This window comes from Chiloscyllium punctatum, chromosome 10, assembly GCF_047496795.1.
Source record: "Chiloscyllium punctatum isolate Juve2018m chromosome 10, sChiPun1.3, whole genome shotgun sequence".
NCBI lineage: Eukaryota > Metazoa > Chordata > Chondrichthyes > Orectolobiformes > Hemiscylliidae > Chiloscyllium > Chiloscyllium punctatum.
Genome location: NC_092748.1, coordinates 49,752,279 through 49,770,325, shown reverse-complemented (window position 1 = coordinate 49,770,325; position 18,047 = coordinate 49,752,279). Strand labels below are relative to the sequence as shown.

General features: G+C 40.6%; 1 protein-coding gene across 9 annotated transcripts in view; it reads right to left on the bottom strand.

Moving 5' to 3' along the window:
* cerkl (CERK like autophagy regulator) overlaps positions 1–18,047 on the bottom strand; it is a 159,811-nt gene that overhangs the window by 15,643 nt on the left and 126,121 nt on the right. For all 9 annotated transcript variants that reach the window (XM_072579082.1, XM_072579079.1, XM_072579080.1 and 6 more), the window contains one exon: positions 5,352–5,426. In XM_072579082.1, the coding sequence (XP_072435183.1) occupies positions 5,352–5,426 (75 nt within the window). The remainder of the gene's footprint in view (positions 1–5,351; positions 5,427–18,047) is intronic.

Genomic DNA, 18,047 nt, shown 5'->3' with positions numbered 1-18,047 from the left:
TTTCGTGCAGTCTTTGTATGGAATCTTGTAAATTACGCCTGTCTTGCACATGATGGGTATAGAGTCTTTTGTTCTGGTGAGCTGCTGTCTGAGTGTGGCTATTGGTTTATGGGCTATCATGAATCCAAGTGGTCGGACAAGTCTGGCCGTCAGTTCCGAGATGTTTTTAAATAAGGTAGCGTGGTTACTGTGTTGGGTTGTGGCATGTCCTCGCCATGTTGTTTGTCTGTTATGGACATATCTGTTCTTGAAGATTCTGTAGAGGTGTTGTTCTTCTCTTTGCAGGTCGGGAGTGCTGCAGTATGTCGTAATTTTTTTGGACAGGGACCTAACGCAGCTTCTGTGTGTATTTGGGTGGTTACTGTTGTAGTTGAGGATCTGGTCCCTGTATATAGCTTTTCTATACACTTTTGTGGCACATTCACTGTTCGGTATTCTTTCTACCATCACATCCAGGATTGGGAGATGATTGTCAGTTTCCTCCTCTCTCGTAAATCTGATATCTGTGAGCACGGTGTTGATAATCCGATTTATGTTCTCAATTTCTGTTCTCTTAATAATTACGAAATCACAGGAATTTCTGGACAACATCAGGAACATAAACATAGACAAGGATGAAGCAATGGTCTCATGTAACAGCACTGTTCACTTCAATTGACAAAACTTTAGCCAGAGAGACAATAGCCAACCTCCTGGACAAACAGAACAGACGACATGATGAGGAAGCTATCAACAAGGACTGCATGCTCAAACTACTAGACCTGTGCTTGACGACACACTTCACATTCAGCAACCAAATATATGAACAGATCAATGGAACACCTATGGGCTCACCCATCTCTGGGCTCATAGCAGAAGCAGTGATGCAAAGACTGGAACGCACAGCCCTCCCACAAATCTGACCCAACTCTGGATCAGTTACGTGGATGATACTTTTGTAATTATTAAGAGAACAGAAATCGAGAACACACAATGGATTATTTAACACCATGCTCACAGGGATCAGATTTATGAAAGAGGAGGAAACCAACAATCAACTCCCATTCCTGGATGAGATGGTAGGAACAACACAGAATGGTGAACGCACCGCAAAAGTGTACAGAAAAGCCACACACACTGACCAGATCCTGAACCACAACACCAACTCCCAAACACAAGAGAAGCTGCATTAGAGCGCTGTTCAAAAGGGCTACAACACACTGCAGCACTCCTGACCCGCAAAGAGAACACCTCCATAGAGTCGTCAGCAAGAACAGATATCCCTGCAACTTCATTCACAGATTCCTAACAAATAACACGACGCAACACACTAACCACTCTACCTTATATTAAAAAAGTCTCAGATTTGACAGCCAGATTTCTCTGACCACTTGGATCGATAGCCCATAAACCAACAGCCATACTCAGACAACTCACCAGCACAAAAGACCCTATATCCATCATGTGCAAGGCAATTGTAAGTTAGAAGATTCTGTGCAAAAACTACACAAACACTATACAGGACAAACAGACAATCAACAATCCGCATCCATGAACACCAAGTAGCCATTAAACACCATGATTATCTGTCCCTAGCAGCCATATACATAGATGACAAGGACCATAAATTCGACTGGGACAACACAATGATCATAGAACAAACTAAACAGAGGACAGCCAGAGAATTTCTAGAGGCATGGCACTCATCCACGAACTCCACGAACAAACACATACACCTAGACTGTATATACTACAACAAACAACCAGACCAGCAACCAGAAGCAGCAGTACCGGAACCAAATAAATTCCAGAAGAGACAGTACAGCAGCGCTTCACAGGTGGGTCCAAAGGACTGAAGATGTCAACAAGAAAGGGGATGAAACATCTACAAATCAACTTCCCAGCTCGGCAAACACCCCCACAACCACGGCAACCAACACCTGAGCTTCAAATCTTTACGCAAATCTCAAAGGGTAATTTGGTGACGGGATACCAATCTCTGTGCAGAAATTCAGGTCCTAAAAGCAGAACATTGGTAGTCAGTGTGATGAAGGAGGAATTTGGCACAATTGCCTTAATTGATCAAAGCACTGAGGATTTGGAACATCATGTTGTAGCTGTATAAGACATTGGTAAGGCCACGTTTGGTGTACAGCATACAATTCTGGTTGCCCTCCTGCATGGTAGGATGTTATTAATCTGGAAAAGGGACAAAAAGGATTTACAAGAATATCACAAAAACTGGGGAGCTTGTTTGTAAGGAGGGGCTGGATAGGCTGGAACTTTTCTCCCTGGAGCATAGGAGGCTGAGGGATGGTCTTAGAGGTTTATAAAATCATGAGGGGCATAAATAAGGTAAATCGACAAGGTGTTTTCCTAAGGGTCGGGGAGTCCAAAACTAGAGGGCATAGGTTTAAGATGAGATGGGAAAGATTTAAAAGGGATCTGAGGGGCAACTGTTTTTCACAGAGCTCACATGTACATGGAACAAGTTGCCAGAGGAAGTGGTGGCATTGGGTATAATTTCAACATTTAAAACACATTTGGACAAGTATATGAATAGGAAAGGTTCAGAGGGATTTGGGCCAAATGCAGGCAAAGGGGATTAGTTCATATAGGAACTTGGTCAGCATGACAAGTTGGGCCATAGAGCCTGATGCTGGGTTGTATGACCCTCTAACCAGACAGGGCGAATACATGAATGATATTCCTAATGACTGGGAAGTCCAGAACCAGGTATCACAGTTTAAGGACACATGGTAGGCTATGGGGAAGCGATAGCCTAGTGGTATTATCAAGTCCACACCGACTGTCTGAAGAGTAACCCACCCAGACCAGTGTCCCCCTGACTAATGCATCTAACACTATGGGCAATTTAGAATGGCCAATTCACCCGACCTGCAAACCTTTGTGACTGTGGGAGGAAACCAATGCAGACATGGGGAGAATGTGCAAACTCCGCACAGTCAGCCGAGGCTGGAATCAAACCCACTCCGTGGTACTGTGAGGCAGCAGTGCTAACCACTGAGCTACCATGCCGCACCAATTCAAAAAGATTTCAAGCAGATCTAGCAACTCAAGTCTTGGCATCCCTAAGGCTCCGTGGGTCATCAGGAGCAGAATTGTACTCCAGCACGATCTGTAACTCCAGCACATCTCCCACTCAACCATTATCATCAAGCAAGGGGATCAACCCTGGTTCAATGGAGAGTGCAGGATGGCATGCCAGGAGAAGTACCAAGTATACCTAGAAATAACGTATCCACCTGGTGAAGCTACCAAACAGGACTACTTGCAAACAGTATAAACAGCAAGTGATAGACATATTTAAGGAATCCTACGACCAAGGGATCAGATCTAAACTCAGTAATCCTGCCACATCATCATGAATGGTGGTGGACAATTACAAAAACACACTGAAGGAAGCAGCTCCAAAAATGTCGCCATCCTTAATGATGGAAGAGCCCAGCGGATAACCCATCTCAGCCTCCTTCAGTGGGCCCCAGCATTACAGAAACCAGTCTTCAGCCAATTCGATTCACTCCATGTGATGTCAAGAAATGGCTGGAAACATTGGATACTGCAAAGATTACGGACTCTTGCAACATTCTAGTAATAGTACCGAAGGCTTATGCTCCCCTAGCAAGCTCTTCCAGTACAGTTACAACAGTGGCATCTACCTGACAATGTGGAAAATTGTCCAGGTATGTCCTGTACATAAAAAAACAGGACAAATCTAATCAAGCAAATTACACCCCCATCAGTTTACTCTCAATCATCAATAAAGTGATGGAAGGTATCACCAACAGCAATTTCAAGCAGCACCTCCTCAGCAACAACTTGCTCAGTGATGCTCAGTTTGGGTTCCATCAGAGCCACTCAGCTCCTGGCCTCATTACAGCCTTGGTTCAAACATGAAGGAAAGAGCTGAATTTCAGAGGTGATGTGTGAGTGTCAGCCCTTGAAATCAAGGCTGCATTCAACTGAATGTTGCATCAAGGAGCCGAGCAAAACTGGAATCAATGAGTATCAGGGTGGAAATACTCCACTGATTGGAGTCATACCTGGCATATAAGAAGTTGGACATGAATATTGGAGGTCAGTCATCACAGCTCCAGGACATGTCTGCAGGAGTTCCTCAGGTTAGTGTCTTAGGCCGAATCATCTTCGGCTGCCTCAATGACCTTCCCTCCATAAGGTCAGAAGTTGGGATGCTCAATGATTGCACAATGTTCAGCACCATTTGCAAGTCTTCAGATACTGAAGCAGTCCATGTTCAAATGCGACGGGATCTGGACAATATTCAGGCTTTGGCTGACAAGTGGCAAGTAACACACAAATGCCAGGCTATGACCATTAAGATTAAAAGACATTATAACTACTCCCCCTTGACATTTAATGGTGTTACTTTCACTGAATCCACTACTATCAAAATCCAGAGGTTATCATTGACAGAAACTTAACTGGACTTATCATACAAACACAGTGGTCACAAGAAAAGGTCATAGGCTATGAATACTATGGCGAGTAACTCAGCTTCTGACCCCCAACCCTGTCCACCACCTGCAAGGCACAAGTAAGGAGTATGATGGAATATTCCCCACTTGTTTGGCAATACATCCACAAGCATCCACTCCCTCTACCGACGGTCAGTAACAGCAGTGTGTACCACCTACAAGATTCACTGCAGAAATTCACCCAAGATCCTCAAACAGCAGCTTCCAAACCTATGACCACTTCCATCTCGAAGGATAAGTGCAGCACGACCACCTTCAAGTTCCCCTCCAAGCCATTCACCATCCTGACTTAAAAATATATCACCATTTCTTTCCTGTCGCTGGATCAAAATCCTGGAATTCCCTCCCCAGTGACATTGTGAGTCAACCCACAGCAAGTGGACTGTTGCAGTTAAATATAGTTGTTATGGATAAAGGAATCAAAGGGTATGGAACAAACAAGAACAGAGTACGAAGTTGGATGATCAATCAAAATCATATTGAATGGCAGAGTGGGCTTGAAGGGCCACATGACCTATTCCTGCTCCTATTTTCTATGTTTCTGTTTTCTACATTTCTAACATTTCAGGATGTGTCCAACTCAATGTCTGGAGGTCTAAGATCCAGGCTATTATTTACTAAACCTATCCTATTTTCAACATAATGCAAGAGAGAAAGTGATGAACAGACAAATCTTAGCTAGTACCACATTTGCAGCAGTTAGCAATCAACACATGAATTGGTGGCACATGCAATTTTCAAAATTGTAGTCAAGTATAAGCTGAAGAACCCAAAATTAACCTAAGTCAATAATACTATTCAATCATTTTTGCAATATATTTAAAATAATTATTTAAAGGCTTGAAGCGTACAGACCCATAATGATATGCATTGCTGCAGTACCAGGATGTTTAATTCCATGTACAGAAAATGCCAAGATATTTGTGGAACCTGAAAGATAGCAAATATATATTTATGAGCACAAATAATAATCAAAACACATTTATAAATACTGTATATAAATTAACAGTCAATATAATTATGAAACCTTTCATTATATTTCATGAAGACAGGCAACTAGTTTCACTTGCATTTCAAAAATCAGCAGAGATATCATGGGGGAAGGAGGCTGGATGGTTGATCTTCAATTTCCCCCAAAAACTGACATAATTTGCCTGCTCAAGACAAATGAAGTCTAGAGCCTAATTTTGACTTAGTCTCAAGCCCCTTGACTTTGGTGACTTAATTTTGCTTCTTCAGTTTTGGTGTAGAAGTACACTTTCATAGCCAGATGCTTTAAAGACTTTATGATTAGATTACAGGCCAAACGGCCCAACAAGTCCACACCGACCCTCCGAACAGCAACCCACCCAGACCCATTCCCCTACATTTACCCCTTCACCTAACACTACAGGCAATTTAGCATAGCCAATTCACCTAACCTGCACATTTTTGGACTGTGGGAGGAAACCGGAGCATCCAGAGGAAACCCACGCAGAGAAGGGGAGAATGTGCAAACTCCACACAAACAGTTGCCTGAGACAGGAATTGAACCCCAGTCTCGGGCGCTGTGAGGCAGCAGTGCTAACCACTGTGCCACCGTGCTGCCCATAAAGCAATCACCAACCCTGACATGGCACTGCAAACGTCACTGGTTTGCCCAACTCAGCACTACACTTGGTCAGTGTGGGGACTGAACCCACGAACTTGGCATTATTAGCACCATGCTCGAACCAGCAGAGCTACCTGCCCAATGCATGTTACCAGGCAAGTCAAAAATTAATAAAAGTACTTATCAATAAATAAAAAAAAAACTGAAAGAATTGCAGATGCTAGAAATCAGAAGCAAAAATGTAAATTGCTGTAAAAAGTCAGGTCTGGCAGCTTCTGTGGAAAGAAATCAGAGTTACCGTTAACTCTGATTTCTCTCCACAGATGCTACCAGACATAAGTTTTTACAGCAATTTCTGTTTTGTATCAACAACTAAAATGTGCTAAGTTTAATTTTACTGCATTGCTTTGTCAGGTGTCAGTTAGCTCAGTTGGTTGAATTGCCAGAAAAGGATCCCAACAGTGTGGGTTCAATTCCTGCATTGGCTGAGGTTACCATGAAGTACTGTCCCCTTGCCTGAGGTGTGTGGCCCTCAGGTTTAACCACCACCAGTTGTCTCTCTATAATGAGAGCAGCCCTATGGTCTGACAAAACTATAGTAACTTTATTTGATTCTGTTCCATGATCATCCATTTACTTACATTTTTTCTTTTTTAATTTAATTAAATAAACTATTTAGTGAAAACTACATGTCATTGAAAGACATATTTTGTTTTGTTTCCCTCTTTGGCTGACTCAATACACATTGAAATCCTGAAGGCTATGAAGAAGTTTGCATTTTTTAAAAATTCTAAATAGTTTGAACTTTTCTTAAGTCACCCTTAGAATTCAAAACATGTCTATTGCAAATTTGACATTGACCTCCTAGTACCAACGTTGATTATCTCACAGACCCATAATACTTCAACTTTCTTTTTCTAAGGACACAAAGGTGCAGCATGAGGCTCTATCTTGGTTACTTATTCCAGCCATAAAGTAGTCACTGAAAACTTCAGAAGTATCCCTGACGTTCTTCTGGAACTTTTTTTTTAATTGGTAAAATCCAGAATTATAAAACTGTCACCTTACTTTTTATATGGGCAAAGAAATTTGCCATGTAGTATAGTTGCACAACTTTACATTTATACAATTTGATAACAGAAAACAGGTTTGGGAACATCAATCTAAATCTAAATATCATTATAAATATATTTGTTGCCACTTTGCTATAGTTCATTGTTTTTACTGCCAATATCTTGCTGTTTCACTTCGTAAAATTACTGTTTGCGCTAAAGACACAAATTGACAATCTTGATGTTGGTTTTAAGCATATTGCTTAAGTGCGGGAACAAATATAGAGACTTCAAGGTTCAAATACATAATTCTCTAAAGTTAACTTACAGGTTGAGGCCATAAGTAAGGTTAATGGCATTATTCACTTTATAAATATAGTCATGGGCAGATTCTTAAACAAACTTATCACCTTTTTTCAAAAAGGTCTGCTGCACCCTGTTCCACTGAAGTACTTGATGGCTGCAATGAATATCTGCACCATTGGGAAGGAGATGTCTGCTGCTGGTATGACACTAACCTGGGGCCAGGAAAACACTAGATCTTAGGTCACAGGTGAGAAAGGAGATTAACTGGTTGGTGGATGGGTGACGAGAGGGGTATAGCAACAAGGGCAAGGGTGGCTTTCAGCAGAACCACCCCCTCCCCCAGACAAAGATTTAGTATCACTCCCATGTCCTTCGTGGAAATGCAATACAAACATTAAGAAATTCTTAATTACTCTAAACATATAAACTGTCTTTTTTCATGTGGACTTTATAAAAATATTAAAAATAGATATTCCACATTTGGAAAACAGACAATCTGCATGCAGCTTTATTTTATTTTGGTTGCTGAAATATAATTACTTCCATATTGCGCTCAATGCTTCATTGGAGAAACTGGGAATTTAACAAAATCTAAAAATGCTGAATGACTAATGCGCCTACGAATAGCCTACAGATATTCTGTGCCCCAACAAAATGACACTATAGATATTTGTCAGTCTTTTGGTTTTCTGGGAATCTCCATATGTCACTTTTTTTAAAAAATGAATGCTGGTCCTACCTGGGCATGCTCCACAACTGTGTTAGAGAGAGTGAACAGCTTGGGCATGGAAGAGATGGGCATTTAATTTTATATTCATGCCACTTTGAACATTCTCAGAGCAGCAAAGAGTGACACTGCTCAACATGGGTGCTGATAAATTAATTAATCTATTCATTATAAATAAAATCTAATTGCACCAATTTCTCTCAGCAGCAAAAGATAAGCTGATATCAAAACACAAGACACAATGGGATCTCATTCATTTTCTCCCATTTGGAGGCAATCTTTTCAGCTAAAATTACGGCAAGACTAAATTGAAGACTAAGATTTTAATAGTTCAGGTAAAGCATGACTAATGATTGTATCAAGCAGAAATTGTTTAAAAAATTGTCCTTGGAAGTGCGAGCACTTCTGCAGAACAATTAACTTAATTAACCAGACACATGCATATTCATAAGGCTGTTAATGTCTCCCTTTTCAAGCTGATAAATGTGTTGTCATGACTTTCTACTCAAGCATATCTGAAACTCTTCTAAAAACTAACTTAATACTCACAGTTTAAATTAGGTTATTTCTCTTAATTTTCAGTCAAAAGTCTTAATTTCTCAATTTTCAGTCCGAACTAAGCAATATTTTGCCCACAAAATTAATTGGTAAGTAAACAGTTGTGCAGTTATAAGCTAGGAAATGTGTAAACTTTGAAGTTCACAGCCTGAAATATATAAAATCTTATAGTAGGTTGCTGCACATTGATTCACAAAACTTTTAATTTGTTGTCACCCTTAAACACAATGTATCTTAATTTTCTTTGCATGCATGTCACCGGTAAGATGTTTGGTTTGCAGATCTCAAAAATATTTCCTTTCAAATTTGATTTAGTAAAATGTTAATGAAAAAAGATTTAAGCCTTATTATTTGAATCAGTTGACATTTTTAGGCTATTATAACACAACATCTAAATTAAACATTTAAACTGAAATGTTGCATTCAATGCTTTGTTATATACACAGTGCTTTTGTATTCTAGTTAATAATAAATGTTACATATGCAGATCTAATAAAAAATGTCTATAATAACTGAGGCAGCCACCACAATCATGTACGGACTTATTAGAAATTATACTTGCAGCTGCACATCCTGATACTACAACACTCTCTTCAACTGAAAGAATAATTTTCCAGTAATCAACTTAATTTTGTTGATTATACGTGGTAATACAATTAAATGTCTGATGTTTGTATATTCTGACACATTTTATCTTCCCACAGTATCACATAGCAAAGTGTATGTGAAATTTGCATTTGATAGCCTCAAATATTATACTCACATAAGGATCAAATTATTATTAACTGGACAATGCTAATTACCTGAAATTTTATTAAAGGAAGAAAGAAGACTTGACTGATGCAATCTGCTATTGACAGTTCAGAGACATGGCCATCCTCTAAATTCCCATGTTATTTAGGGTGGATGAATGAGCAAATGGTTATTCAAGGGTTCAAATTTACCCACTTACCATTTTGTACAGGCGATACATATGAAATGTTGAAGTGGAGAGTGCAATTAATTCATGTGAATTTTACAGCCAAAAGCTAAAAGCCAACATATATTTTAATGCCTGCATCAGTTTAGATAGGTAGCTAAGCTAGAAAGAAGAATACAGCAAATAATTTTAAGTTGTATAGTCTTGTATTAGAGAGAAAATATCTACAAATATATATAAAAACTTATATATATAACTGTACTACGAAACATTCGAAACAGTATTAGGACTCACCCACGTTTAGTGAGTTACAAATACAAATATCAGTATGAGAATAAGACGCTGTGATCATAATGAAATTGTGGCTCAAATTAAGAGGACTGGGCACTTAAACACAAGGAAATGAAGTGTTCAGAAAAAAGTGAGAAGAAAAATGGAGTTAAGATGGCATATTTATTAGGGAAGACATTGTATAATGATAAAGAGAGTTTTCCTCAAGGGGGCAAGGTCAGACTCCACTTGGTTAGAGCTAAGAAGCAAAAAAGCTAAGACTTCAGGCATTTCATGTAAAATTCCATAATTGTTAGCTCCAAGGGATCCTGAGTTTCCTAGGTCTGCAGTCTCCTCTCCTTTTGGTGAATGGTCACCCATAGGGTGAACGGAGTGCAATGGCGAGCAGTAACTGGAGGATTCTGGGAGAGGTTGGCTCACTCAACACAAATAAGAAGAGAATCATGGAGGACCCAGTGCTCAACAGGAGGAATAGCATCCAGAGGGCAGGGGTAAGAAGCAACTGAAGAGAATTATGGGAAGACACTCTTTGGTCTGCCCAAAATGTGTTGGTCTTCCAGAGCAAAGAGTTGACCACAACTGAGTGCTGTGGACTGGCACATTCCAAGGTCCAGGACTGCGAGCTGAGCGACGCACTCAAACCTGGGGTAGCTGTCACCAAAGTACAGTGGGGAAAGACCATCATCCAAAGTACAATGGTAGTCCATTCAGTTACTGGATCCTCCTAGTGTCTCAAACACACAAAGTAAGAAATGCCTTTGGTTTATTTGTTATACATATATAAAGACTGTATAGAATTGAAGAGCTCTACTGACTATAAATGTATATACAAAGGCTGTGGCACAGGTAGTACTTTTTTAATGAATAAAGTAGGTTTTTGAAATAAAAAAATATTCTGGGAGAAGTCAGCTCAGGTACTGCAACTGAGAAGAGGATTGTGGAAAACCAGGTGTCAAAGAACAGTGAAGCCCCAAACATTTACATTTCTGTAGTGTTTACCTCCCTCTCTGCTCCGTGCACCACAAGAGAGAGGGGCGTTAGAAAATTGTTTGTGGCTTAGAAACAGCAGAATCTCAGCAGTGTATATCATCTTGACCAGTAAAGATGATAGGTACTCTGGGAAAGCTTGTGGTGCGTATGGCATGTAAAGTGCGGAAAGCTTTGGATTGACAAGACATCCAGGACAATCACATCTGCGTGAAATGCCAGAGGATAGCAGTCCTTGAACAACTTGTGTCTAATTTGGAGCAGCAATTCTCCTCATTGGGCACCATACGATGAGGAGAGAGCTTTCTAGAATAGTCTTACCTGATAGTGGACACTCCACATCATGATAGGCAGGCAGGAGGAATGTAGAGAAGGCAGGTAAATTTGCCAAAAAGAAAATAAAAACAAGTCCAAAAAACCCAGAACTCTTTGGAGCCATCTAACAGGAATAAAATTTTATTTACTGAGCAATATACTACGTCAGGTGTGGATGACTCGAGAGAAAGCCACAGTACCATGGTGCCGAAGGCTATTCTGGGGGAAAATACAGAGAGACTGATAGACAGATTAGTAAAATAGTAGTAGGTGATTCATTCACAAGATGGTGATTCGCAAGTGGGTGACTGAATAGTTCAAGGGATAGACAGGCTAGTTTGCAGCTGAGATCGTGAGTCCTGTATGGTCTGTCGCCTCCCAAATGCAAGGATTTGGGATGTAACAAAGTAGTTGGATAAACTTCTGGAAAGAGAGGGTGAACAATCAATGGTTGTGAATCATACAGAAGCAAATAACATAGGGAGGGATGGATTGAAGGACTTGCAGGATCAGTCTTAAGAGTCACTGAGTGAAACACAGGTCATCCAGGATAGTTCGTCAGAAATACTACCTCTGCCACAGCCTTTACCATTTAAGCAAAGACAAATCAGTAAGTTAAATGAGTGCCTTGAAGGATGGTGTACAACGGAGAGGTTTGGAATATTGGGTGACTGGAATCACTTTTGAGAAAGGAGAAACCTACACAGAAGAAATGGGCTTCACCTGAGCAGAAAAAGAACTAATCTTCTGGCTGATAAATAGTGTTATGAGGGTGGATTTAAACTTGCAAGGCAGTTGACTAATGCTCCTAGTTTTGGAATTTTTTTTCACCTATCCTATCGCTACTAAAAGCTTTATAACCCGGGATGTTAAGTATCCAGTCCTGTTCTAGCTTGAGCCACATTTCCATCAGGCAAAAGATACAGAAGCTTAAACACATGCACCAACAGGTTCAAGAACAGCTTCTTCACTGCTGTTATTAGACTGCTGAAAGAATCTCTCGAATGTCAAAAAATGTTGATCGTTCTAATGTTGATCTTGCTTTGTGCACTTCTTGTGCAGCCGTAAACTCATGTCGTGATCTGTCTGAGCACCCTATGATCTATATGTCCTTGTTTGCTATGATTTGCCTGTACTGCAAAACAAACTAAAACAAAACTTTCCATTGTAGCAGTGTAGCAGTTTTCTCAAAGATTAGTTTAATTGCTCTTGAACAAGATGCAGTTCCTGAAATAGAATCTATATGGTTGGAAGTGAGAAACAAGGAGGATCTTGTAGGGTATTCATTATTGATCTTCAAATATTGGAGAGGAGTAGAAGGTAGCATTTGTCGGCAGATTATCTGCAAGACAAGTAGGGCTTTAAACGTTTGTGATTTCAATAACCGAGGGTAGACTGGGAAAAAGATAGCATGTGGAGCATGGAAGGGGAGAAATTCCTGCAACGTGCATAGAACTTTCTGGAACATTTCCAATCCTACCAAGGAGGGAGCTATACTGAATCTGGTTCTAGGAAATGAGGCAGGCCAAGTGGAGAACCTCAAAGTTGGGGAGCATTTGGGAAATAGTGGTCATAATATGATAAAATCCAATATTAAGTTGGAAAGGGATTAAAATCAGTCAAGGATTATGATCCCAGGCTGAAAAATAGCAGATTCAGGGGTCTAAAGTTGAACTGGAGCAAACTGATTGAAAAGAAAGTATTTTGGTGGATAAAACAGTGGATGAAAAATCAGAGATTTTCAAAATAGAGATGAACAGGGTGCAAGCTAGGCTCACACTTGTGAGAAATAAATATGAGGTATCCAAAACTTCAATACCCAGGATGCTTAAAGATATTGAAGAGAAAATAAGGAAGGCGGCATAGGAGGCACACTGGAAAATAACAGCAATAGAAATCAGGAAGTGTATCTCAAGTTCAGGAAAGAGACTAAAGCTGGGAAAAGGAAGGCTAAAGGAAGCTCGAGGAAAGGATGGCAGGCTGTGCTAAAACAAATAGTAAAATGTTCATCAAACATCAATAGTAAAAGATTAGTGAAGGATAGAGTAGGGCCAATAAAGAATAAGCGGCACGGTGGCACAGTGGTTAGCACTGCTGCCTCACAGCGCCAGAGATCCAGGTTCAATTCCCGCCTCAGGTGACTAACTGTGTGGAGTTTGCACGTTCTCCCCGTGTCTGCGTGGGTTTCCTCCGGGTGCTCCGGTTTCCTCCCACAGTCCAAAGATGTGCAGGTCAGGTGAATTGGCCATGCTAAATTGCCCGTAGTGTTAGGTAAGGGGTAAATGTAGGGGTATGGGTGGGTTGCGCTTCGGCGGGGCGGTGTGGACTTGTTGGGCTGAAGGGCCTGTTTCCACACTGTAAGTAATCTAATCTAATCTAATCTGCTCACTAAGCAAAGGATATGGCAGAGGTACTAAATGAGTATCTTGCTTCTGTCTTTACCAAATTAGAAAATGGTGACAATAATCTAATTGAAAATGTGGATGTTGAGCAACTAAGCAAAAAAGTAAAAAATAAAGAAGTGCGGCTAAAAAGGCTGGATGAAATGCATCCTAGATTGCTCAGAGAGGTAAGAGAGAAAATTGTGGATCCATTGACAGAAACTTTACAGGTTTCTCTGAACACAGGATTAGTCCCTGGGACTGGAGGATTACAAATGTGACACCATTGTTTGAGAAAGGAGTAAAGAAGAAATCAGGAAATGACAGACCTGTCAGATTGACATTTATAGTGGGAAAACTAATGGATGCAATAAAACGGGATAAGGTAAATATACATTTAGAGGAAAAATATAAGTGAATACTAGATAGCCCACATGGCTTTGCCAAGGGCAGGCCATGTCTGACAAACTTAATTGAGTTCTTTGACAAGTGAATGAGCATAGTGCTGTGAATGTTGTATATTTGGACTTTCAGAAAGTACTTGATATGGTGCTGCAAGGCAGATTGGTTAGCAAATTAATAATGTTAGGATCCTTGCTTCTTCTGATTTATACAAGCAATTTGGACAGGATGTTATACATAATACTAAGCTAGGGAGCCATGTGATGAAGGAGCGGCGCTCTGAAAGCTAGTGCTTCCAAACAAACCTGTTGGACTATATCCTGGTCTTGTGTGACTTTTAAGCTAGGGAGATTAGTGAATTGAGAGGATGATGCTCAGCAACTTCAGAGGGCGTTGACAAGTTGGCCAAATGGACAGGTACCTGGCAAATGAATTTCAATGCAAAAAAAGGTGGGGTAAGGGCTTTTGGTAGAAGAAACACAGAGACAATACAGGCTCAGTTGTACAACTTTGAGCTTTAAGTTCATTAAGGGATGCTAGTGGAGATTTGTAAAAAGCAGACTGTGTTTCATGAATGTAATTAACTTTTTTGAAGTAGTAATAAAAAAGGTTAATGAGGGGATTCTGGTGGATTTTGATTATATGGATTTTCAAAGTGTTTAACAAGATGTAAAAACATTAAAACATAAGAAATAGGAACAGATGTAGGCCACCTGGCTCCTCAAACCTGTCTTTTTAAAAAATTCTGGTTTTTGTATCTTCAATTGTTGTTTTGGTTTTTGTATTCAAGATGGCAGTTTTTTTCTAAAAACTTTTTTGCACCAAAGATAGCATTGGAGAACAATGACTTTATACAGTTTTCACTGTACTCCTGTACTTGAGTACTCGGGGCAATAAAATCTAATAATCTGCTTTATTCTTATTAGGATAAGTTCCACTGTTTATTCAATGCTTCATGCTCCTGAGTGAGAGTTAGCATTGTATGTTTGCCACTGCAACAGTCAGTTGGCTGAAATAAAGGAAACAGAGGATAGGCTTTTCTCAAACTGGAAACAAACAGGCAACTCCATCACATGTTTCGTGTTAACTGATATCAGTTCAGTACACTAGAACTTCCAATGTACAACAGTGGAAATGCCTCTCTCACATCTTCCAGTTTTCACAGTTAAAACATAAGCTACAATACACGCAGCGCAGGCATCATCAGGTCTCTGACCTTTCAACTCGACTAAGAAATCTTAGGAAGAGATGATGGGGTAGTGGCAATATCAAAGCACCAAAGCTAATGAATCCCATCATGACAAATAATGAAATTTGAAATCTGGAATTAAAAGGTAGTCTAATGCCAACCATCTGTCAATTGTCATAAAAACCTATTTGGTTTACTTTTACTCTTCGTTTCAGGGAAAGAAATCTGCCATCTTTATCTGGCTTGGCCAGGTAATTCTTAATTGCTTTCAAAAAAAGTTTAGACAGCGAATCAGTTCAACATAACTAGGGATGGACAAAAAAATGGTAGTGATGCTCACCTGCCAGACTGAAATAAAGAGAAAAAAAACATTGATATGTTTTCATTAAAGGGATTCATGGATCCATGATGCAAAATGTTTCAGTCAAAACATCTCAGACGTATATTGTTTGTCACCGAAGATTTTAATGAAACAGAAACATTATTCTTTCAGAACCTTTAGCACATAAACTACATTCTCCTTACTAGCAACACTAAACAGACATTCACAGTTTGGGGGATTGGTAAGACCATAAGATATGGGCGGCACGGTGGCACAGTGGTTAGCACTGCTGCCTCACAACGCCAGAGATCCAGGTTCAATTCCCGCCTCAGGCGACTAACTGTGTGGAGTTTGCACATTCTCGCCATGTCTGCGTGGGTTTCCTCCGGGTGCTCCAGTTTCCTCCCACAGTCCAAAGATGTGCAGGTCAGGTGAATTGGCCATGCTAAATTTGCCCGTAGTGTTAAGTAAGGGGTAAATGTAGGGGTATGGGTGAGTTGCGCTTCGGCGGGGCGGTGTGGACATGTTGGGCTGAAGGGCCTGTTTCCACACTAAGTAATCTAATCTAATCTAATCCTCTGATATAGGAGCAAAATGAGGACATTTGGCAAGCTGAATGTGTTCCACCATTTGGTCATGGCTGATAAGTTTCTCAATCTCATTCTCCTGCCTTTTCCTGGTTTCCCTTGATCTCCCTTCTCAAGAACTTATCTATCTCGGTCTTAAATATATTCAATAACTTTGCTTCCACAGTTTTCTGCGGCAATGAGTTCCACATATTCACTATCCTCTGGCTGCTCTTGTAGCCATTGTATTTATATGGCAAGACCAATTGAATCTCTGGTCTATGGTAACCCTCAGATGTTGACAACAGGGGATTCAGTGATGTAACATCATTTAATGTCAAGGCGTGGTATGTAGATTGTCTCTTACTGGAGATGGTCATAGTCTGGCATTTGTGTGGCACATTTTCAGGAAGAGAGTTTCAAAGGCTCATGACCCTCTAACAGAAAAAAGATCTTACTCATCTGTTTTAAACGGGTGACCCTATTTTTAAACAGTGAGCTCTAATTTATAAGATTAGATTCCCTACAGTATGGAAACAGGCCCTTCGGCCCAACAAGTCCACAGCAACCCTCCATAGAGTAACTCACCCAGACTCATTCCCCTGTCCTACATTTACCCCTGACTAATGCACCTAAAACTCTGGGCAATTTAGCATGGCCAATTCACCTGACCCGCACATCTTTGGATTATGGGAGAAAACCGAAGCCCCTGGAGGAAACCCACGTAGACATGGGGAGAATGTGCAAACTCCTCACAGACAGTTGCCTAGGATGAGAATTGAACTGGAGTCCCTGGCACTGTGAGCTAGTGCTAACCACTGAGCCACCATGCTGCTCAGCGGTTCTAAATTCTCCCGTAAGAGAAAACATCTTCTTCACATCAACCCTGTCAAGTCCCCTCAAGATCTTCTATGTTTCAATCAAGTCACCTCTTATCCTTCTAAATTTCATTTTGCTGCAAGGATCAGTGCTGGGTGCACTGCTTTTTGTCATTTATATAACTGATTTGGTTGTGAACATAGGAGGTATAGTTAGTAAGTTTGCAGATGACACCAAAATTGGTAGCGTAGTGGACAGTGAAGAAAGTTACATCGGAACTATGATCAGATGGGCAAGTTGGCCAAGTAGCGTCAGATAGAATTTAATTTAGGTGCTGCATTTTGGTGGAGCAAACCAGGGCAGGACTTATACATTTAATGGTAAGGTCCTGGGGAGCATTGGGGTACAGAACAAAGAACAAACATTTACAGCTCAGGAACAGGTTCTTTGGCATTCCAAGCCTGTGCCAATCCAAATCCACTGTCTAAACCTATCGCCCAATTCCTAAGGGTCTGTATCTATCTACTCCCCACCTACTCATGCATCTATCCAGACACACCTTAAATGCGTCTACCATGTCTGCATCTACTACCTCTGCTGGCAACACGTATCAGGCACCTGCCACCCTCTGTGTAAAGTACTTTCCGCGTGTAACCCCCTTCAACGTTTCTCCTCACACCTTGAATGCGTGACCTCTCGTTATTGAATCCTTTACCCTGGGAAAAAGCTTATCTTTAGCCATCCTGTCTATACCCTTCATGATTTTGTCGACCTCAATCAGGACCCCCCTCAATCTCCTTTTTTCTAATGAAAACAATCCTAACCTACTCAACCTCTCTTCATAGCTAGCACCTTCCATACCAGGCAACATCCTCGTAAACCTTCTCTGCCCCCTCTCCAAAGCGTCCACATTGGTAATGCAGCGACCAGAACCGTACATAGTATTCTAAATGTGGCTGAATCAAAGTCTTGTACAATTTTAACATGACTTGCCAGCTCTTATACTCAATATCCTGTCCAATGAAGGCAAGCATATCATATGCCTTCTTGACTACTCTATCCACCTGTGCAGCCACCTTCAGGATACAATGGACCTGAAATCCTAGATCTCTCTGCTCATCAACTT